General features: G+C 56.4%; 1 protein-coding gene across 2 annotated transcripts in view; it reads left to right on the forward strand.

Moving 5' to 3' along the window:
• The window catches only part of GDPD5 (glycerophosphodiester phosphodiesterase domain containing 5), a 51,935-nt gene that overhangs the window by 20,722 nt on the left and 13,953 nt on the right, over positions 1–17,260 (forward strand). For both annotated transcript variants that reach the window (XM_032853040.1, XM_032853041.1), the window contains exons 3-8: positions 5,144–5,247; positions 8,310–8,403; positions 9,023–9,082; positions 15,147–15,245; positions 15,560–15,653; positions 16,003–16,148. In XM_032853040.1, coding sequence (XP_032708931.1) covers positions 5,144–5,247; positions 8,310–8,403; positions 9,023–9,082; positions 15,147–15,245; positions 15,560–15,653; positions 16,003–16,148 — 597 coding nt within the window. The remainder of the gene's footprint in view (positions 1–5,143; positions 5,248–8,309; positions 8,404–9,022; positions 9,083–15,146; positions 15,246–15,559; positions 15,654–16,002; positions 16,149–17,260) is intronic.

Raw genomic sequence — 17,260 nt, forward strand, 5'->3', positions numbered from 1 at the left:
TTCGGCACTGCATGTTTTTCTCTGAAGGCAGAAGGCTCTGGAGTGGGCAGGACAGACACGGAGAGGGGTGAGGAGAAGACGTGACCATCAGCAGGAGACAGTGAGGAGGAGAAGTGGCCTCTGGGAAATTGGCATACTGTGGCTTGGTGCAGGATGGAGGGACTGGCCTTCCTGGGGGCGGGGCGGGGGACAAGCATGGGAGGAGATGAGGCAGGGGGCACGGGGCTGGATGCCCTGGCCTCTGAGCCTGGGGCCTCTACGGTTCTTTCTCCCACTGCTGCCAGCTCAGGGATGGAGCAGCCTAGTGAGCTCACAGCCAGGGCCTGGCCCCTTCCCAGCTGCTCTCCGCTTCCCCTTGTGCCCGGTCAGTTCAGGGACTACCTGACCTTTGTTCTGCTCCGGCGGCTAGAAGGTTCTGAAGGAAGGTGGCTGCGTATCACAGGACCTCCTTCCCTTGGTTCCTGGAGGCCCGCGGCCTCAGCCTGAGGCTACATCTGGGTTGATGATGACCTTGTCCGCTACTGGCCCGAAGCCTCTCTGGGTCAGTCATGCTGGCACCTTCTTCTGTTCTTCACACAAGGTCCGAACGCCACCTGTGCTCTGTGGGCCCAGGTCACACAGATCTAGTTCAGCCATCCCTGCCCTAAAGGAGTCCACAGCCCAGGGAATGGTGCCCTTTTATGTACCTCCCCTGTGCCACTGACATATACCGTCTCAATATCAGCCCTGCAAGGTAAGGGGTTATTTTCCCATTTTGCAGATGAGGAAACTGAGGCCCAGAGGGGTTCACTTGCCCAAGAGGCAGAGACTGGTCCATCTGCCTCCCGAGCCCAGGCTCTTTTCATCTCCAAATTTCACAATAGGATTGAAGGCCAAGTTGGTGGGTACCGAGAGTCTGTGCAGAATTGCTCAGGAAAATGTCTTTAAGGGCTGGAGGAGATTTGGCCCAGTGTGGAACCCAGGGAGAGGGGAGCGAGGAATTGCAGGGTCCCAGCTGGCAAGGTGGATTTGGGGGAGAGCTGTGCAGGGCTAGCTCTCAAAGGGGACCCGCAGAGGACTGCCTCCATCAGGATGCCTGGGTTCGATCCCACCTCCAGCTTCCCCTACTAGGTGACCTTGGGTATGCCGCTCAACCTCTGACTCCCCTCTACTCATGCATATTTGAGCCTTGGTGAAATTAGCAAAAGGCTGCCCTCTTCCAGGGCCATGTCTGCTGGGAAAGGGCCATGATAAAAATACACACTGATGGTAAGCATCATGAGTGCACCTTCTTAGTGATGGGGTCCACTGCTCGCTCACTGTATGTGCTGGCTCTTCGCTGAGGCTTGGGGTCTTCATTTGCTCTTGGATGGGGATAAAAACCCACAGATAGAGACCCCTAAGCTCTGTGCAGACTGGGAGAGGTGAGGGAGGGCCAGCGGGTCCACCATCCCTCACAGCTGGCCGTGACCCCAGAGCACGCTCCTCCCGGGAGGAGGCCCAGGCCTCTCTCCTGTCGTAGCCCCACCAAGGGACCTGTGCTGCTGTCTGGTGCCCCTTTGTTGGTGGAGCTGCTGCCCGCCTCTTCCTCCGCCAGTTTGTGGCCTTCCCTTCCCCTTTCTTCCAGCCCCTACCATCCAGTTTTTTCCTCTGATTGTTCTTACAGTGACCTGCCGCCTCCCCACTGGGGTTGGGCCTCTCCATCCCCATCTACAGGCTCCTTGTGGCCTTGGAGCCCCCACCTTCCAGCTCCCAAGATTTTCATATCTAGGTGGCCCCCAACCCCAGTTCATGCCTGGTTCTGGTAATAGGGTTCCTAGCTCCTTGTTGCTTAGGCCTGGCCCCCATCTCCACCATGCCCTGGGCATCTCACCCACCTGCCATCTCAAGTTTTCTCATCTGGGACTCTGTCCAGGCCCAGGGCAGGGCAGTGCCTCAGTCTTGCTCTGTCCTCCCTGCCCCGCTGTCAGGATCTGGCCAAGTGGGACAGTGGTCCTCAGTGCAGAGGGCTCCTGTCTGCTGTGGGCCCCCCAACCTCTGTGGTCTCCCTGGCCATCTGTCGGAATTGCCCCCAGGTCCTGCATTGAACCTCACCCTAGACCCTCTTCCCAGCCCCTGGAGTGGGTTCTCTAACCTGCCATGGTCCCTGAATTCAGGTTGCTCGCCTGGGATAGGACCCATCATCGGCTGAGGCTCACCCCTCACCCAGAGCCCCCTCAGAACCTTGTCTATGGACCACAGGTACAGCGGCCTTGCCCCTGCTGAGGTGGACGATCTCTGTGGACAGATGGCGCCCCCACCACTGGCAGCTGGGGCTGCACAGAAGCCCACGGGCCCCTCTGTGGGGTGTGGGTGGTTAGCCCCCAGTGAAACCTCTCCTGGGTGGGTGTCCTCAGGCCAAAGTGGGAGAAAGGGTCTTTCTCAGCTATCGTTTCCTTATCAAATCTTTCTTACGCTCCCACCCCACCCTGGGAATGTGAAGACCACCCAGATCTCGAAGGCGCTTACGGTGGAGCAGAGAAGACCCACAGAGGCAGTTACAGAGTTGTGGGGTCTCTGCCCGAACAGACATGGGGGCCAGGGTTCTGGAAACTCTGTGGAGAGGAGGTTCTCCCTGCTGGGACAGGGAAGGCTACGGGGAGGAGGAAGGTCGCCCCGTGAACCAGAGAGGGCTTGCCTTCTAAATGAAGGGTATGGCTTGTGCAGAATTATGGATGAGGCCTGTGAGAGCCTGTGTGAGGAACTGGGGGCTATTCGGTGCGTGGCCTCTAAGGCCCAGGTGCGGACACAGAGGACAGCTGAAGTCTGTGAGACTCTTGAGCTGGGGCATGACCAGAGGTGGCTCGGTCTTGGAAGACCGATGTTTAAGCTGGCCTGGGACCAGCCAGCTGCACTCTGCAGGAAATGGGGGTAAGGGGTGGCGGCGGCAAATGAATTCATATTTGTGAGCAAATGAGGACTGGAGACAGCAAGAAGAACTCTGAGACAAAGTCGAGGCCCAGGGGATGCTAGGCCTGCCAGGCTGGAGTGCTGGCTCCAACGGGGCACTCCATAGCCCTCAGCCCCCATGGCTGAAGCCTGGCCCTTCTCTGTTCCCTGGAAGCATGCCAGCTGTTCATGGGCGGCTGTCAGGGTTCCAGTGCTCCAGGAAGACCCATGGCTTGCCCTGCTCCCATCTGGGGTTTCTCTATTCCTGAGCAAGGCTGAGCCTCATGGGCCTGGAGCCAGGGCTCGTGCTGCTTTCTGTCTGGGCGGGACAGACACAAGTGGTCACCCATCTGAGAAGCCACCACCTCCCCACTTTCAGGGAGCTATGACCTCCACGGCTCTGTTTATGTACAAAGTAGGGCGAAGCAAGGCAGCCTGAGCTCTGCATGTGACAGTGAGTGGAGGAGGCTGCTTTCACTGTCCCCCAAACTCAGACCCTCTTGCCCAGGGCAAGGCATGGAGTGGGTGCTGGGAGTAGAGCGTCACAGCGCCTCTGGGTTCGAGGGCCTTTCCTGTATGCCCGGGAGGCAGAGCGTGCTTGAAGATGCTGCTGGAGCACTGACGGCTTGCGGGCCTGGTTCTGAGCACTTGGTTCCTATTACCTCATTTAATCCTCGTATCGACCCCATGGCGTATATACTCTCACTGTCCTTGCCACACACGCAAATAAACTGAGGCACAGAGGGGTTATGCCTGCGCTGATACAGCTTGAGAGACAAGGAGTCTGGCTCCAGACACTGTACACACAGCCACTCCACGGTGGTGTCTCTTGGTGGCACAGGATGGAGGCTTCCTAGGCAGTGAACGATCTTTCCCTCCTCTTGTACGTGTTCCTACCTGCAGTCATAAATTATAAGGGCATGTATCCTTGCAGACCCTGTGGTTGATCAGGAGACCTGGTCCCAGGAGCAGATTGCGGTGCACAGGGCATGAGTTTAAAGACAGGGGCTCTGATGCCGCGGGAGGGAGCAGTGTGGTGGTGGAGATAGAATCCAGGAAGACTTCACAGAGGAGCTGACATGTGTGCTGACTTGAAAGGTGAATGGGAATGTCAGGCAAGTAAGCCAGGGTGAGAGAACTGGTAGAGGAAGGGAATGCAGCTAAGGAGGTAGGCGGAACACCCCCAGAGGGGCCTCCCTGCTTGGCTAAGCAGTGAGGAGCCATCAAGAGGTTATACCATGGCTAGAGCCATGCCTCTGGGCTAGAAGGGTCAAAAAAGCCTAGAGGAGCCGTGGGGAGCCCACAGGAGTTCTGGGTGGTGGCCAGGAGAGATGCCTCAGCTACCAGAGCCCTGCAGCCCCTCAAGGTGGGGGTGGTCTTGGTTCTTTCTCTTCTGCACTGACTTCCTGTCACCCGCTGCTGGATTGTTCTGATGACCTCAGCAGTTTCCCGGAGAGCAGGATGTTCCCAGCTGGTTGTGCTTCTGAGATAAGGGGACAGACGAAAGCAGGAATAAACCTGAGGGCCCAGCTGGAGGTGCCTACAGACCTCTCCGGAAGCAGCAGTGTCGGGGCCTCACCCCCATCCCTGCAGGAGACGGGGGGCTACATGGCCCAGGGGCCGGCACCTGGTACGGGGTTGGGGGGCACAGAACCCAGTGCTTCAAGTCCAGAGACTGGGGCGCTGGTCTTTATGTCTCTGCTGGCTTGCTGTGTGACTAGGACAAATCACTTCACTTCTCTGGGCCTCCATGCATCTATGGGGAGCATGGAACAGAGGTGGGAAGGAACACCTGCGTTGCAGGTGTATGTGGGAAGGGAAGGTAAGGGATGTGACCTCACAGACTGCAGAGGACCACGCCAGTGCAAAGGCTTAGGGCAGACATGGCCTTTGCTCCTGGGGGCCATCGCCAGAATGCGCATACTGCTCCTGGAAATGGGCAGAATGGGCAGAAATGCTCCCTGGAAAAGCCTCAGCCAAAGGGGCAGAGAAGATCCCCGGGGCAGACCCCTGACTCTGATCCTAGCTTACCATTTTGTGGCTTTGGACACTGTGGTATTGGGCAGGTCGCTTCCCGCTCTGAGCCTCGGGTCCCCATGAGGACGAAGAGACTAGTAATCTCTGCCTGGCAAGTGTAGCCATAAAGGGGAAGGCGGGAGGAACATTCTAGGTGGGAGGTGGGCGAAGGGGCCAGCCCCTGACCTCATTTGACCCCTCTCCTTGCTCTCTCTTCCAGTGGGAACGCCTCTGGTTCCTGCTCCTCACCTTCACCTTCGGCCTCACACTCACCTGGCTGTACTTCTGGTGGGAGGCCCACAATGACTACGATGAATTCAACTGGTGAGTGGGAGCAGGGAGGACGGGGACACAGTGCCGGGGCTCTGGTTTGAACCTGTCTTCCAGGCTGGCCCTCAGAGCTCTCTGTGTGGTTTTGGGGACAGAGTCCTCTGGAAGGCACAAAGGTCTACAGGAGCGGAGACTGGCTGGGGAGAACACGGCTTCCTTCCTGGTGTGCTCTCATGGGAAACAAGAACAGAAGACTAGGGCAGGGCTCAGCCGGGGTCTGGGGCCTCTGGACCTCATCATAGATAAGAACACCAAGGCCCAGAAAAAGACCAGGACCTCAGCAGGGGAAATGATCCCAGATCCCAGGCATCTGAAATCCCTGTGCAGGACCTTGGGCTGGGCTTGCAGATGTTAGGGTTCCAGGATAGCTCAGCATCCTTTATGGGCATGAGCCTCAGGTCCAAGGGCAGGGCCTTCTGAGGCTCGTACCTGGATACACAAGGACACCTGCTTCTTCCTCACCCACTCCGTGGCCTGCCTTTGTCAGACAGTGGAAGGCACGAGAAGGGGAGCAGGTTCCCTGGGTTCTAGCGGGGGACTCCCCCACAGACAGGTGTGGAAACCAAGGTCCCAGGTCATGCAGGTACTGGGAGCAGAGATGGGGCTTGGAAGCCAGGCCTCCCCGCTCGCCATCCCCTACTGTCTTTACCTTCCTGCTGGATATTCAGCTCAAACTCAGTTCATTGTGACCGTAAGCACACTCAGCCGAGCCCCTCCTAAGCTCAGTTTCCTCTTCCGTAAGATGGATTAACTCCCCCCTCATCAGGTCTTTCTGAGGATGGAACGAGACCATGGCCATGGGAGGGCTCAGAGCTCCATGTCCCCCTCAGGGCCGCTTCCTGGGAGGCCGGAGCTCCAGCTGGAAGGCGGCCATGAGGTTAGAATGTGGGATTTCTAGGGCTCTGAGCTTCTGATGGGCTGTGGTGCTAAGATTCTGGGCTGATCCTATTAATGAGCCATTAATGGAGTCTGGGATCGACACTCCTCTGCACGGCATGAGGCTGTGGCCCTATCATTAATGAGTACAATAAAGGATGCACTGCTGTCCCCCTGCAGCCTGGCAAGATAAGCCTGGGTCCCAGAGGTGGCCTCTGGCCTTTATTAAATGCCATCGATCAATTATTCATCCTCCCAGGTATCCAGAGCATAGGCTGTGTAGTGCATGGCTGGAAACATTGCCTGCTGGCCCTCCACGGCAGACCCTGGACAGTTCTCCTGAACTGGAGTGTTGCTGCCTGGGAGATCATTGGGTCCACCCCCGTCGTGTATGGATGGGGGAAACTGAGGCCCCGAGAGGGCAGCACTCACCCACAGCTGCAAAGCCAGTTAGTGCCAAAACAGTTTGGGGATCATCTGAGGTGACTGAAGCTTAGAGAGGTTAAGTAAACTTTCCAGAGTCACATAGCAAGATGTGGGCAGATCTGGGACAGGGACTTGCGTCACACTGTCCACAGAAGTTCCTCACTCTGCCCAGGGAGTAAGTGCCCTGTTACTGGGCAGTTCAAGCAGAGGATGGATGTAAGGGGAGACTGTAGGGGGAAGGCCTGCGTGGGACTTAGGGAAGGCCTGGAGACCCACAGCTCCCTCACCTGTCACTGGTTTCTGAGTCAGTGCTGGGATCTAGGAGACCCTGGCCCGGCCCTCCGGGTCTCGACAGTATCTGGGGATCATTCACGCAGTGAGAGGATGTGAGCAAGAAGCAGGTGGTCAGGGTGGGATTTCGAGAGCCGGGGAGCAACCCTGTGGGCTGTTGCTCTCCAGGAGGGCTCCCTGCCAAAAGTGAGAGACAAGTGCCACCAAAACCTCTTTCAGGAGTCCTTCCCAAGGAGCAGGTCCTGCCCGTCTTTGGGCCTCGGTTTCTCCAGCTGTATGGTGAGAAGAGTACACTCAGTGGTGTAAGCAGTAGGTTTTCCTCTGGAATCTGAAGGTGAGGGTGGGGGGTGGTGCTGGGGAAGGCAGGTTCCCCCAGCGTGTCCTCCTGGTTTCCCCTCCCAGGCCCAAGATGGCAGCAAGCCAGAGACTGCCTGGTGCTGGCTCACGTTCTCTGATTACCCTCAGTGAATGGCACCTTCTCTGAGCCTCAGTGTCCCCAGCTCCAGGGAGGATGCGGGTGGTTCAGTCTTTCTGGAGAGCAACTAAGCAGCACCTACCAGAAGCTTTAAAAAGGACATTCCATTTGGCCCTATAATTCTATTTGTAGGAGCCTATCGTAAGAAAATAATAATACAGAAAGCTATGTGCAAAAAAAAAAAAATTGTGTGTGTGTGTTCATTTATAAGAGTGAATCATTGGAAACTGTTTTCATTAGTAGAAAGTTGGCTACATATGGCACATTAATTCAGCAGACCACACGGCTGTTTGAAAGTCACGCTTCCTCGGGGTTTTTACTGACATCAGTAAATTCTTGGGTGAATAATGAGAAGAGAATTGATTGAGTACATACCACGTGCCTTGCCTCACTTCGTGCTCAGGAAGCCTGGTGAAGGGCACTTTGTTCTCTCCATTCTATAGAAGAAGCAGCGAAGGCTCCAAGAAGTCAGGGACAATGATATCTGAGCAATCCTAGGACCCCCAAATTTTAATATTTTAGCATTGAAACTGAGATCAGTGTCACAGTCAGTGGCACCTTCACCTTGGGGAAGCCTGTCCCCAAGGAACCCTGCAGAGTCCTGCAGAGAGAGGCAGAGTGGGGATTGGAACCCTTGACCTCCCTCCAAAACCCAAGCTGAGCACATGTGCTAGGCATGACGTGGTCCTGGCTTTGCTGTTTTACAAATATATAAAATCAGGGGAAACCCACTGAAGAGAAGTCTACAGAGTCTTGGTGATGGTTCCTTCTGGGCAGTAGAATGATGGTGAATTGTTGTTTTCTTCTTTATGCCTCTGGGCCTGCCCGGGTGTTCACTGGCCTGACCGGTGAGCACAGAAACTGTGACGGTGTCACGGAGCGGTCCCAGCCTGGTCGCTGACCCTGGCCACGAGAGTGGATGGCCCGCTGGCCCCCCGGGAACCTCCTGGCTCCCTGGTGCAAGTCTGACCCCTCCCCCTCCCGGCAGGTACCTCTACAACCGCATGGGCTACTGGAGCGACTGGTCAGTGCCCATCCTCGTGACTACCGCTGCCGCCTTCACCTACATCGCAGGCCTCCTGGTATGTGCGACTGCTGGAAGGCAGGTGGGCCTGCTCCCAGGGGGAGGGTGAGCCACCCTGGTCGAAGGGGGGAGCTGGCTTTTCCCAGGGCCTTGTAGTCTCCTGCACAGCTGGGGCTTGGTCTCAAGGTGGGAGGTCATCTGGCTTTTGCCCCATCCTGGAATGTTTTCCTCCTGACCTAGTGAAAGCCATCTTGCTGCTAGGGCCCACTGCAGACTGTCTCTTCCAGAAGCTTCTGCTTTGGTTCCTGCTCCCAATTCTCTACTCCCTCAGACTCAGGTCAGTCCCCAGGCTGAACTAGAAGCTCTCGGGGGACTAGGCTCAAGTCTGCTTCAGAATCCTGGGGCCTTGAACTCCCAAAACATTCACTGGGCAGCCCAAGGGCAGCAGAGCCCAGTGAACTGTCAAGGGAGAAATTGTAGAGGAGGAGGAGCCTAGAATAATCTGGGAGGTGGCCAGGCTTGGGCTAAGCTGGGCACTCCCAAGCCTACAGGGAGGGTTGGTAGATGGTTCCGAGCCATGCTGAGAGTGGCAGCAGGCGGCAAGGTGTCTGGGAACTCATAGAAACCTTTGGGTCACAAATGGGCCCTGACTGTCCCTCTGGGGGCCCCCTCTTCAGGTCCTGGCACTATGTCACATCGCTGTGGGGCAGCAGATGAACCTCCATTGGCTGCACAAGGTAAGGGCTGCCTCTGTTGGGGGGCTGGGGGAAGGGAGACGGGGCTAACGGCTGCCGCAGAAGAGGAAGAGCTTGAACGCGCCATCCTTGCTCCTCGGACTTGACGCTTGTTCCAGTGGCTACCAGAGTTCCCACAGGCTGGCCTCGGTTAACTCATTTAACCCTCCCAGTAGCCCTATGATATAGGTAATGTTATCATCCCATCTTGCAGTTGGGAAAACTGAGGTACAGCAAGGTTAAGAAACTTGCCCAGGGTCTCCCACTTAATAAAATCCTAGCTCAGTAGCTGTGGACTGGCCAGCACAGGTCACAGCCCCAGCCCCCTCATTCTTCACTGAGCCCCCAGTGTAAAACTCGGCCCAGTGATGGGATTCCCCCCTCAGAGCCCTTCCCATCACTCCCCTTGCTCCCTCGGTGATCTCACTGCCCCAACTAGTACTAAGGCCCTGCAGGACGTGGGCCCCACTCACACCTCCCAGCTGCTGTGTGGGACAGTCACCTCAGCTTGCGCTGCAGCCCAGGCCTTCCCAGCACGACAGCCTCTTCTCTACTTACCTTTCTACCCTTACCTCCCTTTCTCTTTCCTTCCTTGGTTTGCCTCCCACACCTACAGGCTGCTTAAGATCCCCCAGCACTGGCAGGCCCCCCCACCACAGTCCTGAGCATCTGTGCTGTCCACTTTTGCCTGGCTTCCCCACCCCAACCCTCCCCAGTCTGGGAGCCCCCTGCAGGCCAGATCGAATTTGCCCATCTCTGTGGCCTCCAAGCCCCACTGAGGACTGGGCCCATACATATATTCCAAGCCTCAGCACTCAGGCCGTTCATTGTACGCCTGGTGCTAAAGGTACGTGGCTGAGGTCTGCCCTTCCTGGGACCTCAATGGACATGGGGTGTGGTAAAAGCCAAGCAAGAGAGCCTCTCCTTCCCCAGAGCACATGGGCCTTAGAGGGAGGCTGGACATTTCTTTTTTCCCAGAGCCTGGCTCAGAGTGAGCATGCCGTTTAGGACAGGGCAGAAATGTACAGATGTAACCATGAGTCCATGAGAGGGGTGCAGAGTGACCAGGGGAGGGGCTCACTTCCTGCTAAAAGAGGGACACGGAGCAAGAACAAGAGGACAGAGCCAGAAGCTGGACTGGGCGGAGGGGAAGGTGCCAGTGGCCATCCAAGGGACCTCCGAGGTCAGGTGCTGGGGAGTCAGACCTGGCAACTGAACTCTGAGAGGCCTGAAGATTGGCCGGCAGCCCTTCCCGCTTCCTCCCACCTGTCACTCTCTCCTAAGGTCTCCTCTGGGCTTCTGAAGTCCCCTCATGGGGGCACTTTCTTCTTCCGGCTGGGCAGCTGACACTTGAAAGAACTGCTCCAGCTGGCACGCCAGGGGGGGCCCAGCACCCACTGGGGTCACCTCCTCTAGCTCAAGTCTCCTTCTCAGCAGGCCAGGTCACACCTGCTTGATCCTGGTGGAGAGGCCCAGAGCCAGCCCTGGGGAGCAGATCAGTACAGGGAGTCATCCCCTGGGGCTGGAAGGATCAGATCCCTCGTGAGCACAACGGCCAGCTCCTGGGGTGCCAGTCCTGCCTTCCTCTCCCTTCAGCCCCCTCCCATGAGATCTCAGCGTGAGCAAGGTCTTTCTAGGCGGAACTGATCCGCAGCTGAACCTGCCACACCAGGAGGGAGGGGTCCCTGGGGGGCTGGGAGTATTTAAGCAGGGGTCAGAAATTCTCCTGTTCTGCTTCAAAGATTCTGTCCCTTGATTCTAAAATTCTAAAGAATCCTCTCCTTTTTTGTTTTAACCCATGTTTGACCATCTAATACACTGACATGGTTCAAAATTTAAAAGGAGCTAAAAAGTATGCAATGCAGATCTCCCTAGAGATACTTTAACCATGTGCAAATATACATGTATATTTCCTGTTGTCCTCCTCCTTTCCCCTAAGCAGCCTGCTCCCTCTCTTCTGCACCTTGGCCAAACCAGAGCTCCTTGCCCTCCGTGCACGGAGAGCATTGCCATCGGTGTCCACCCCTCGCGCCTGCCCACCAGCTCCTCCCTGGTTTCCCACACCCTCCTTTCCTCACCAGCATGGTGTGGCAGTGAGCTGGGCGGAGAGTTCTTGCGACGGAGCCTCGTTGCCCTGTGCCACAGATCCACGCCCCACAGTCGGGGCTTAGAAAACACCCTTGCCATAAAGCATTCACCAATTTCTTTCTTGGCTTTGGCCAACCCGACGGGTAAAGATGCCGCTCATTTGAACATGCATTTGGAGTCACTCACCTTTCCTTTTCCATGAACTGGCTCTTCCTCTCTTTTGTCCTTTTAGCGATGGGATTTGCTTTTTGCTTTTTGATTTGTAGGACTGCTCTATAGATCCAGAAAATTAGCCCTTTGGCTGATGAGCTGCAAATAATTCTTCTTGATTCATCTTTTCACTGGGCTTGTATTATTGCCATAAGAACTTTTTTATTCTTCAGTGTGTGAATATATCATCTGTTTGATGTCTTCTGGGTTTTGTGTCAGAGTTAGAAAAGTCTTTCCAGAAAAAATGTCTCTGCTGGTATCACTTGGTAACTGTAGGTTTTTACTTTTTTTTTTTTTTTTAACATTCACCTATTTTATCTTTCTGCAAGTTATTTAGGGATATAGTGTGATCTTTGTTCTTTTTTAGATGGCTTCCCAGGTCCTCTCTGTTCAGTAATCCATTCCTTCCTTCTAATTGGAGATGACACTTTTATATTAGACTAATTTTTTAAATGTATTTAGATCTGGGGGCGCCTGCGTGGCTCAGTCAGTAAAGCATCTGACTCTTGATCTCAGCTCAGGTCTTGATCTCAGGGTCATGAGTTCAGGGCCTGCGCTGGGTCCCACAATGGGCATAGAGCCTACTTAAAAAAAAAAAAAAAAAAGAAGAAAAGATCTTTCTGAGCTTTTTATTTACTTCCACTTATCTCTCTGGTCTCATGCCAATATCGTCTTGCTTTACCTCTGACAGTTTGATGTTTTAATCGTTAGCTTTATTTTGAGCCTCTTTGGTTCCCCAGGTCGTGAGTAGGGCTGGCTGCAGAGCAGAGAGCCCGGGATGGTGCAGAGAGGGAGACATTTGGGGCAGGCAGGGTACCACGAGCTGATCTGGGTGTCCACTTGGGGACCTTCCCCCTTCCTCCCCAGTCCTCCCAAGGCTTCTGTTTCCCAGAACCAGGAGCCAAGTCCAGGGGCCCAGAAGGTAAGAAGGTCGAAGTGTGCTTGGGGCTTTCCAGGAAACAGGAGGTCCTTTCCCTGAGATGCCCTGTTCCCACCCCACCCTCCACTCCAGAATTGGCTCTGAGGCCACTGCTGCGAGGGGCCTTGACCACAGCTCCCACCTTCCCAGGCTGTTTCCCGTCCCAACACTGCCATGCTCCCATCTGTGGCCTTGTCTGACTCCTCTACCACAGCGGCAGCAGCCCCCAGCCTAGGGGCTGCCTGGATGAGGTGTCTGCCAGTGACTCAAGCTGCAGCCCAGGGAAGAGGGTGGGGCACCGTGCAGCCACACTGCCAATTACCAAGGGAGCTGGGCCCAGCCTCCCCCACAACCCCTGACCAAGCCGGGGTCCCCAATTCTTCCTGGTGTCTGGCCCCCTCCCTGTCCAGCCGCTGTTCAGGAAGGCACGCTTGTGCTAGGTGCTGCTCCTCACGGTAGCCATGGCCTTGTGTCCTCGGTGCTCATTCTGTGTGTCTGACACTTTCCACACAGTATGTCTGTTATTCTCGGTAATAATCTTGCTCATTTGGTATAATGCCCGCTTTTCCAAATGCTACCACTAACACTTACCAAGCATTTACTCTCTGGGTGCCGACCACTGTGCTTACCGGCACGCCACCTGCTTTCTGTCCCTTGTCTCCACACCCCTTTCAGGTGGGCACTCTCTTCCCATTGCACAGCTCAGGAGATGTGCTTCGGGAGGCTAGCCTCTCCCCATAGGGCTGCAGAGTTGGGGTCTGACTGAAGGATGGGACGTGCAGGGCCCCGAACCCCGGCCTGCCATGGGGACCGCAGAGCCCAGCGTCCAGCTGCCCCTGAGAGGCCGCCCTGTGACCCTTCTGCAAGCCTGGCTTCCAGCCCCTTGCTGCGTGGACAGGCTGCCTGTGTCTCTGTCCCTTCCGATGTCCTCTCAAACCATGGTCCCACCTGTGCAGAAGACCGAAGACCGCTTTCACAGGAGCCGAGCGGGCCATCCCTGGGCCTTCTACATGAACTCTATCCCTTCCAGTCAGATGTGAGGAACAATGGTCATGTTGGGCGTCAGTGCTATTATTGTGAGACAGCGGGGTGGGGGGGACCCCACAGACACTGAACACCGCAGTAACGCCTCTAAGCATAATGGTTACCCACGACAGCAACGGCAAGACTCGGAGAGAATAACAATTTTAATTGTGCTAGGATTATGGGAAATCAGCGTTACTGCAAGCCTTTCCACTAGCAGTTAAATGTAGTAAGACTGTCAGAAGCAACCCTCCAGAGACCTTTGCGGTGCCAGGGCTGGCCTGGAGGGGGCGGCGGGGCGGGGGGCAGAGAGTCTGTGTGTGGAGCAGGGATTCTCAGGGATGGCGAGCACACCGCTCCGCCTCCCTCCACGGCAGTGTGACACCCCAGAAAGAGCAGGACCTCTGGGACAGGCAGGATGGGGTTTGCTTCTGGATCTGCCCCTCAGAACTACACAGCACGCCAGCCCTTGTGCTGAGCGGTTTCCCTGCGCGTAAAATCAGGGTGATCATGACCTCACCCGGGACATTAGAAGAATAAACACGAGGAAATCAGGACGTCCCTCCCCTGGCCCTGGGCACACAGGCCCTCTGTCTACCTGTGCCTCCCCTCTTCCTGTGTCCCCCAGGCCGGTACATTACAAGCCATAAAGCCCCCCGCCCATCTCAGCCTCATCACTGCTGCTTATGGGAACGTTCATCTCCAGGCTGATGGGTTGCAGTGCCAAACCTCCAAAGGAAAACTTAATCCCAGGAGGAATGAATCTTCCCTGCCTGGCAGGGGACGGAGATGGATCCACCGCTGTCTCTGCCCTCGCCATCCGGGCTCATTCAGTTGGTGGAGGGCTCTCAGAAGGCTGCTGCCTGGAGGAAGGTGCTGCAGGAAGGGGGAAAGTGGGAGACAGCAGCAGGGTGGGGCCTTGACTAGCGCATTATGGAGAGGGGGTTGGGGGATTTGGGAAAGAGGTGTGACTTGAGCTTTAAGGTGCCAGGCTTGGCAGTAAGGCAAAGGTGGCTGTGCGCAGTGTGTGTGTGGGGGGGCAGTAGTTAGAAACTGGGCTGCGCTTAGTTTTGGGGGAGCATCTGGCTTTGCATGAGATGGTCCATATTCATCTGTCCCTGGAGCTCTCTGTCCTGTGGAGGTCCTGTGTTGTCTTCCCTTGGAGTCACACTCCTTGCTTCCTCCAGGAGGCAGCTCAGAGGGCAGCCCTCCCCCGCCCCCCACCAGAAGCCAGAAGCTCAGAGCGGGGTGCTGGGAGCAAGCCTTGGCAGTGGGGCAGGTGGGGCTGCACCCCGCCTCACTCCAGCTTGCTCCAACCTCCGGGGCTCTCAGCTCCTGCAGGGGACCCAGCTCCTCCACCTCTGGCCCCATGGCCTGGACAAGTCATCCTTCACAACCCAAGAGCTGCTGGCTGGGCTAGGAGAGTGACCGGCTGAGCCCAGATGTCCCCACTGGCCGAATATATTCCCTCCTCACACCCTCAATGGGGCTGAACACTGGGCTGCGCCTCCGCCTCCCCCCAGCTTCCTCCCACCTTCTCTCCTCTCCAGCCTCCCTCCTTCCTGTTCACTTCAGGTCCACAGGCCTCCTCCTGCCTCTGTCCCTCACTGTCGCTTCTGGCTGGCGGGCTCTGGCTCTCTTACAGTCATGCCTCTTCTCCGCTTCCCCGCCTCCCTGCTTTGTGGGTCTCTCTTGCACTCTCCATTCCTCCTTGTGTCTCTCAGCCTCTCCTGCTTCCTCTCCTCCCCTCTCAGACACACTGGGGACACTCTGGCTATCCAGGCACACCTGTTCTGACCCTCTGTCTGGTGACTCTTCCCCTTCCAGATAGGGCTGGTGGTCATCCTGGTGTCCACAGTGGTAGCCATGTCAGCCGTGGCCCAGCTGTGGGAGGACGAATGGGAGGTGCTGCTCATCTCCCTGCAGGTGAGTGGCGGGGGGGGGGGGGGGGTTGCTGGGCAGCCGCTTCCTCAGAACCTTCCAAACAAGGCAGTGCCTTTTCATGGCTCACGTCTCTCCAAAGGCCCAGAGGGAGTAGGGAGCAGTCTGGGTCACAGAGTAAGTCAGAGCAGGAAGGAGGCTACAGCTCGGGGTTTCTGCACCCTGAGTGTCTTCCACTGAAAAATGGAGACAGAGTTGCCTGCCCCATGGATAGAGACAGGCTATCAGGATGCTGGTGACCAAAGGGAATGGACATGGCTGCAAGCCAATGGTCCCTCTTGCCCCTTCCCATACACAAGGGCACAGCACCATTCCTGCACGTCGGGGCCCTGGCCGCCGTCACCGCGCTCTCCTGGATCGTGGCGGGACAGTTCGCCCGGGCAGAACGGACCTGTAAGTATGACTACCTGCCCTCACCTAGGTGGCCTGGGGACAATGTGTCGCTCTTGACGTGGGGGGTTCTGGTTCAGAGTGGCCCACACATTCCACCGAAGACTGCAGCCCCAGTAGGCCCTGCAGTTCTCCTCTTCTGCATGCCTATGTGGGAGTTAGAAGTCAAGCTCACCTTCCCAATGGCAGCTGCCCATGATGCAGGGTCCCCACAGAGTGTCTGGGTCCTGACAGGTGGAGAGAAGAGAGGTCCAGCATCCCCCCTGCCTCCAACCTGCCCACAGTTTGTGGGTGGGCCTCCTGGGAGCCACACGGCTCACCAGACAGCCTCACTCACGGCCTGTGTCTGCAGCCTCCCAGATGGCCATTCTCTGTACCTTCTTCGCCATTGCGTTTGCCTTGTACCTGGCACCTCTCACCATCTCCTCTCCCTGCATCATGGAGAAAAAGGACCTGGGCCCCAAGCCTGCCCTCATCGGCCACCGCGGCGCCCCCATGGTGAGTGCCACCTGAGGATCCTAACAGAGTTAGGGGAGACAGGCCAAGACTAGCTCCTTGTAGGGAGGACCTTGTAGGGAAAGGGACAGAATAAGCATAGTGTAGCAACTGTAGTTGAGGGTATGTGGGAGAACTGGTGGAAAAGCTGGGGAGCTTAGATGGGACTGAATCCTGAAGCATCCTGAAAGTATCTTGCTAAAAATATTTAACTTTTATCCTGAGTGCCCTGGGGAGACACGGGAAGGCTTCAGGCCAGGCTAGACCCGGCCAGGTTGTGGGCTGGGAAGGCCCAGGAGAGAGAGTGCTGGGTGTGGGGAGAACAGCAGGACCCTGGGGAACACCTTCCAGGCTGTGGGGGGCGGAGGGGATGGGAGCAGCTCAGAGCCCATTGCTAATCGGAATGTAGCTGAACAGGGTTGAACTGGAGAGAGGAAGTCAAAGTCTGAGCCCTGTGACCCCACAGTAGACCTTCCACTTGAGAGGACGGGTTCAGAGGCGTGCTTCCCTGGCCTTTTGGCAGCTGTGGGAGCCTGGATCAGTCCCTATCTGCTCCGTGCCCATTTCCTCATCTTGTGTCCTGGGCTAATGGAGAGTGTCTAGGCCATGTGAAGTAGGACTTAGCACACATGAAGGGCCCGGCTATGAGCCGGGTGCACAGACAGTAAGAGGGAGACATTCCTGCTTTCTGGGGTAGGCCCTCTCCCTTCTCTGGACCAGGGGTTCCTTCAAGAACACCCTGAACTTGTGGTTCTTAACAGAAGCAGTACCACTTCCCACCCCCAGGGAGCGCTCGAGGACGTCGTGAGAGCTTTTTCTGGGCTTTTGCAGTGATGCAGAGTTCCATGAGGTTACTGAATTTCAGGGTAGTCAAGGTGGCCTCACAAAGTAACTTTTAAAAGGAGGTGTTGAGTCCAATAGGGCTGTGAATCACCCTTCGGTTCTTCCTCACTACCTGTGGTGAGTGTTACTGTGCCCATTTTCTAGGTAAGATTCAGACACCTGTGCCCAAACTGGACCCTGGAGTCCTCCCAACATATATCCCTTGCTGGTCCCAGCACCTGGAGGAAACTAGCTGGAAAGGCCATGGCTGGGAGTCAGAGGGATCTGGGGTT

Source organism: Lontra canadensis, unplaced genomic scaffold, assembly GCF_010015895.1.
Source record: "Lontra canadensis isolate GAN:19392208 unplaced genomic scaffold, GSC_riverotter_1.0 scaffold7, whole genome shotgun sequence".
Taxonomy (NCBI): Eukaryota; Metazoa; Chordata; class Mammalia; order Carnivora; family Mustelidae; genus Lontra; species Lontra canadensis.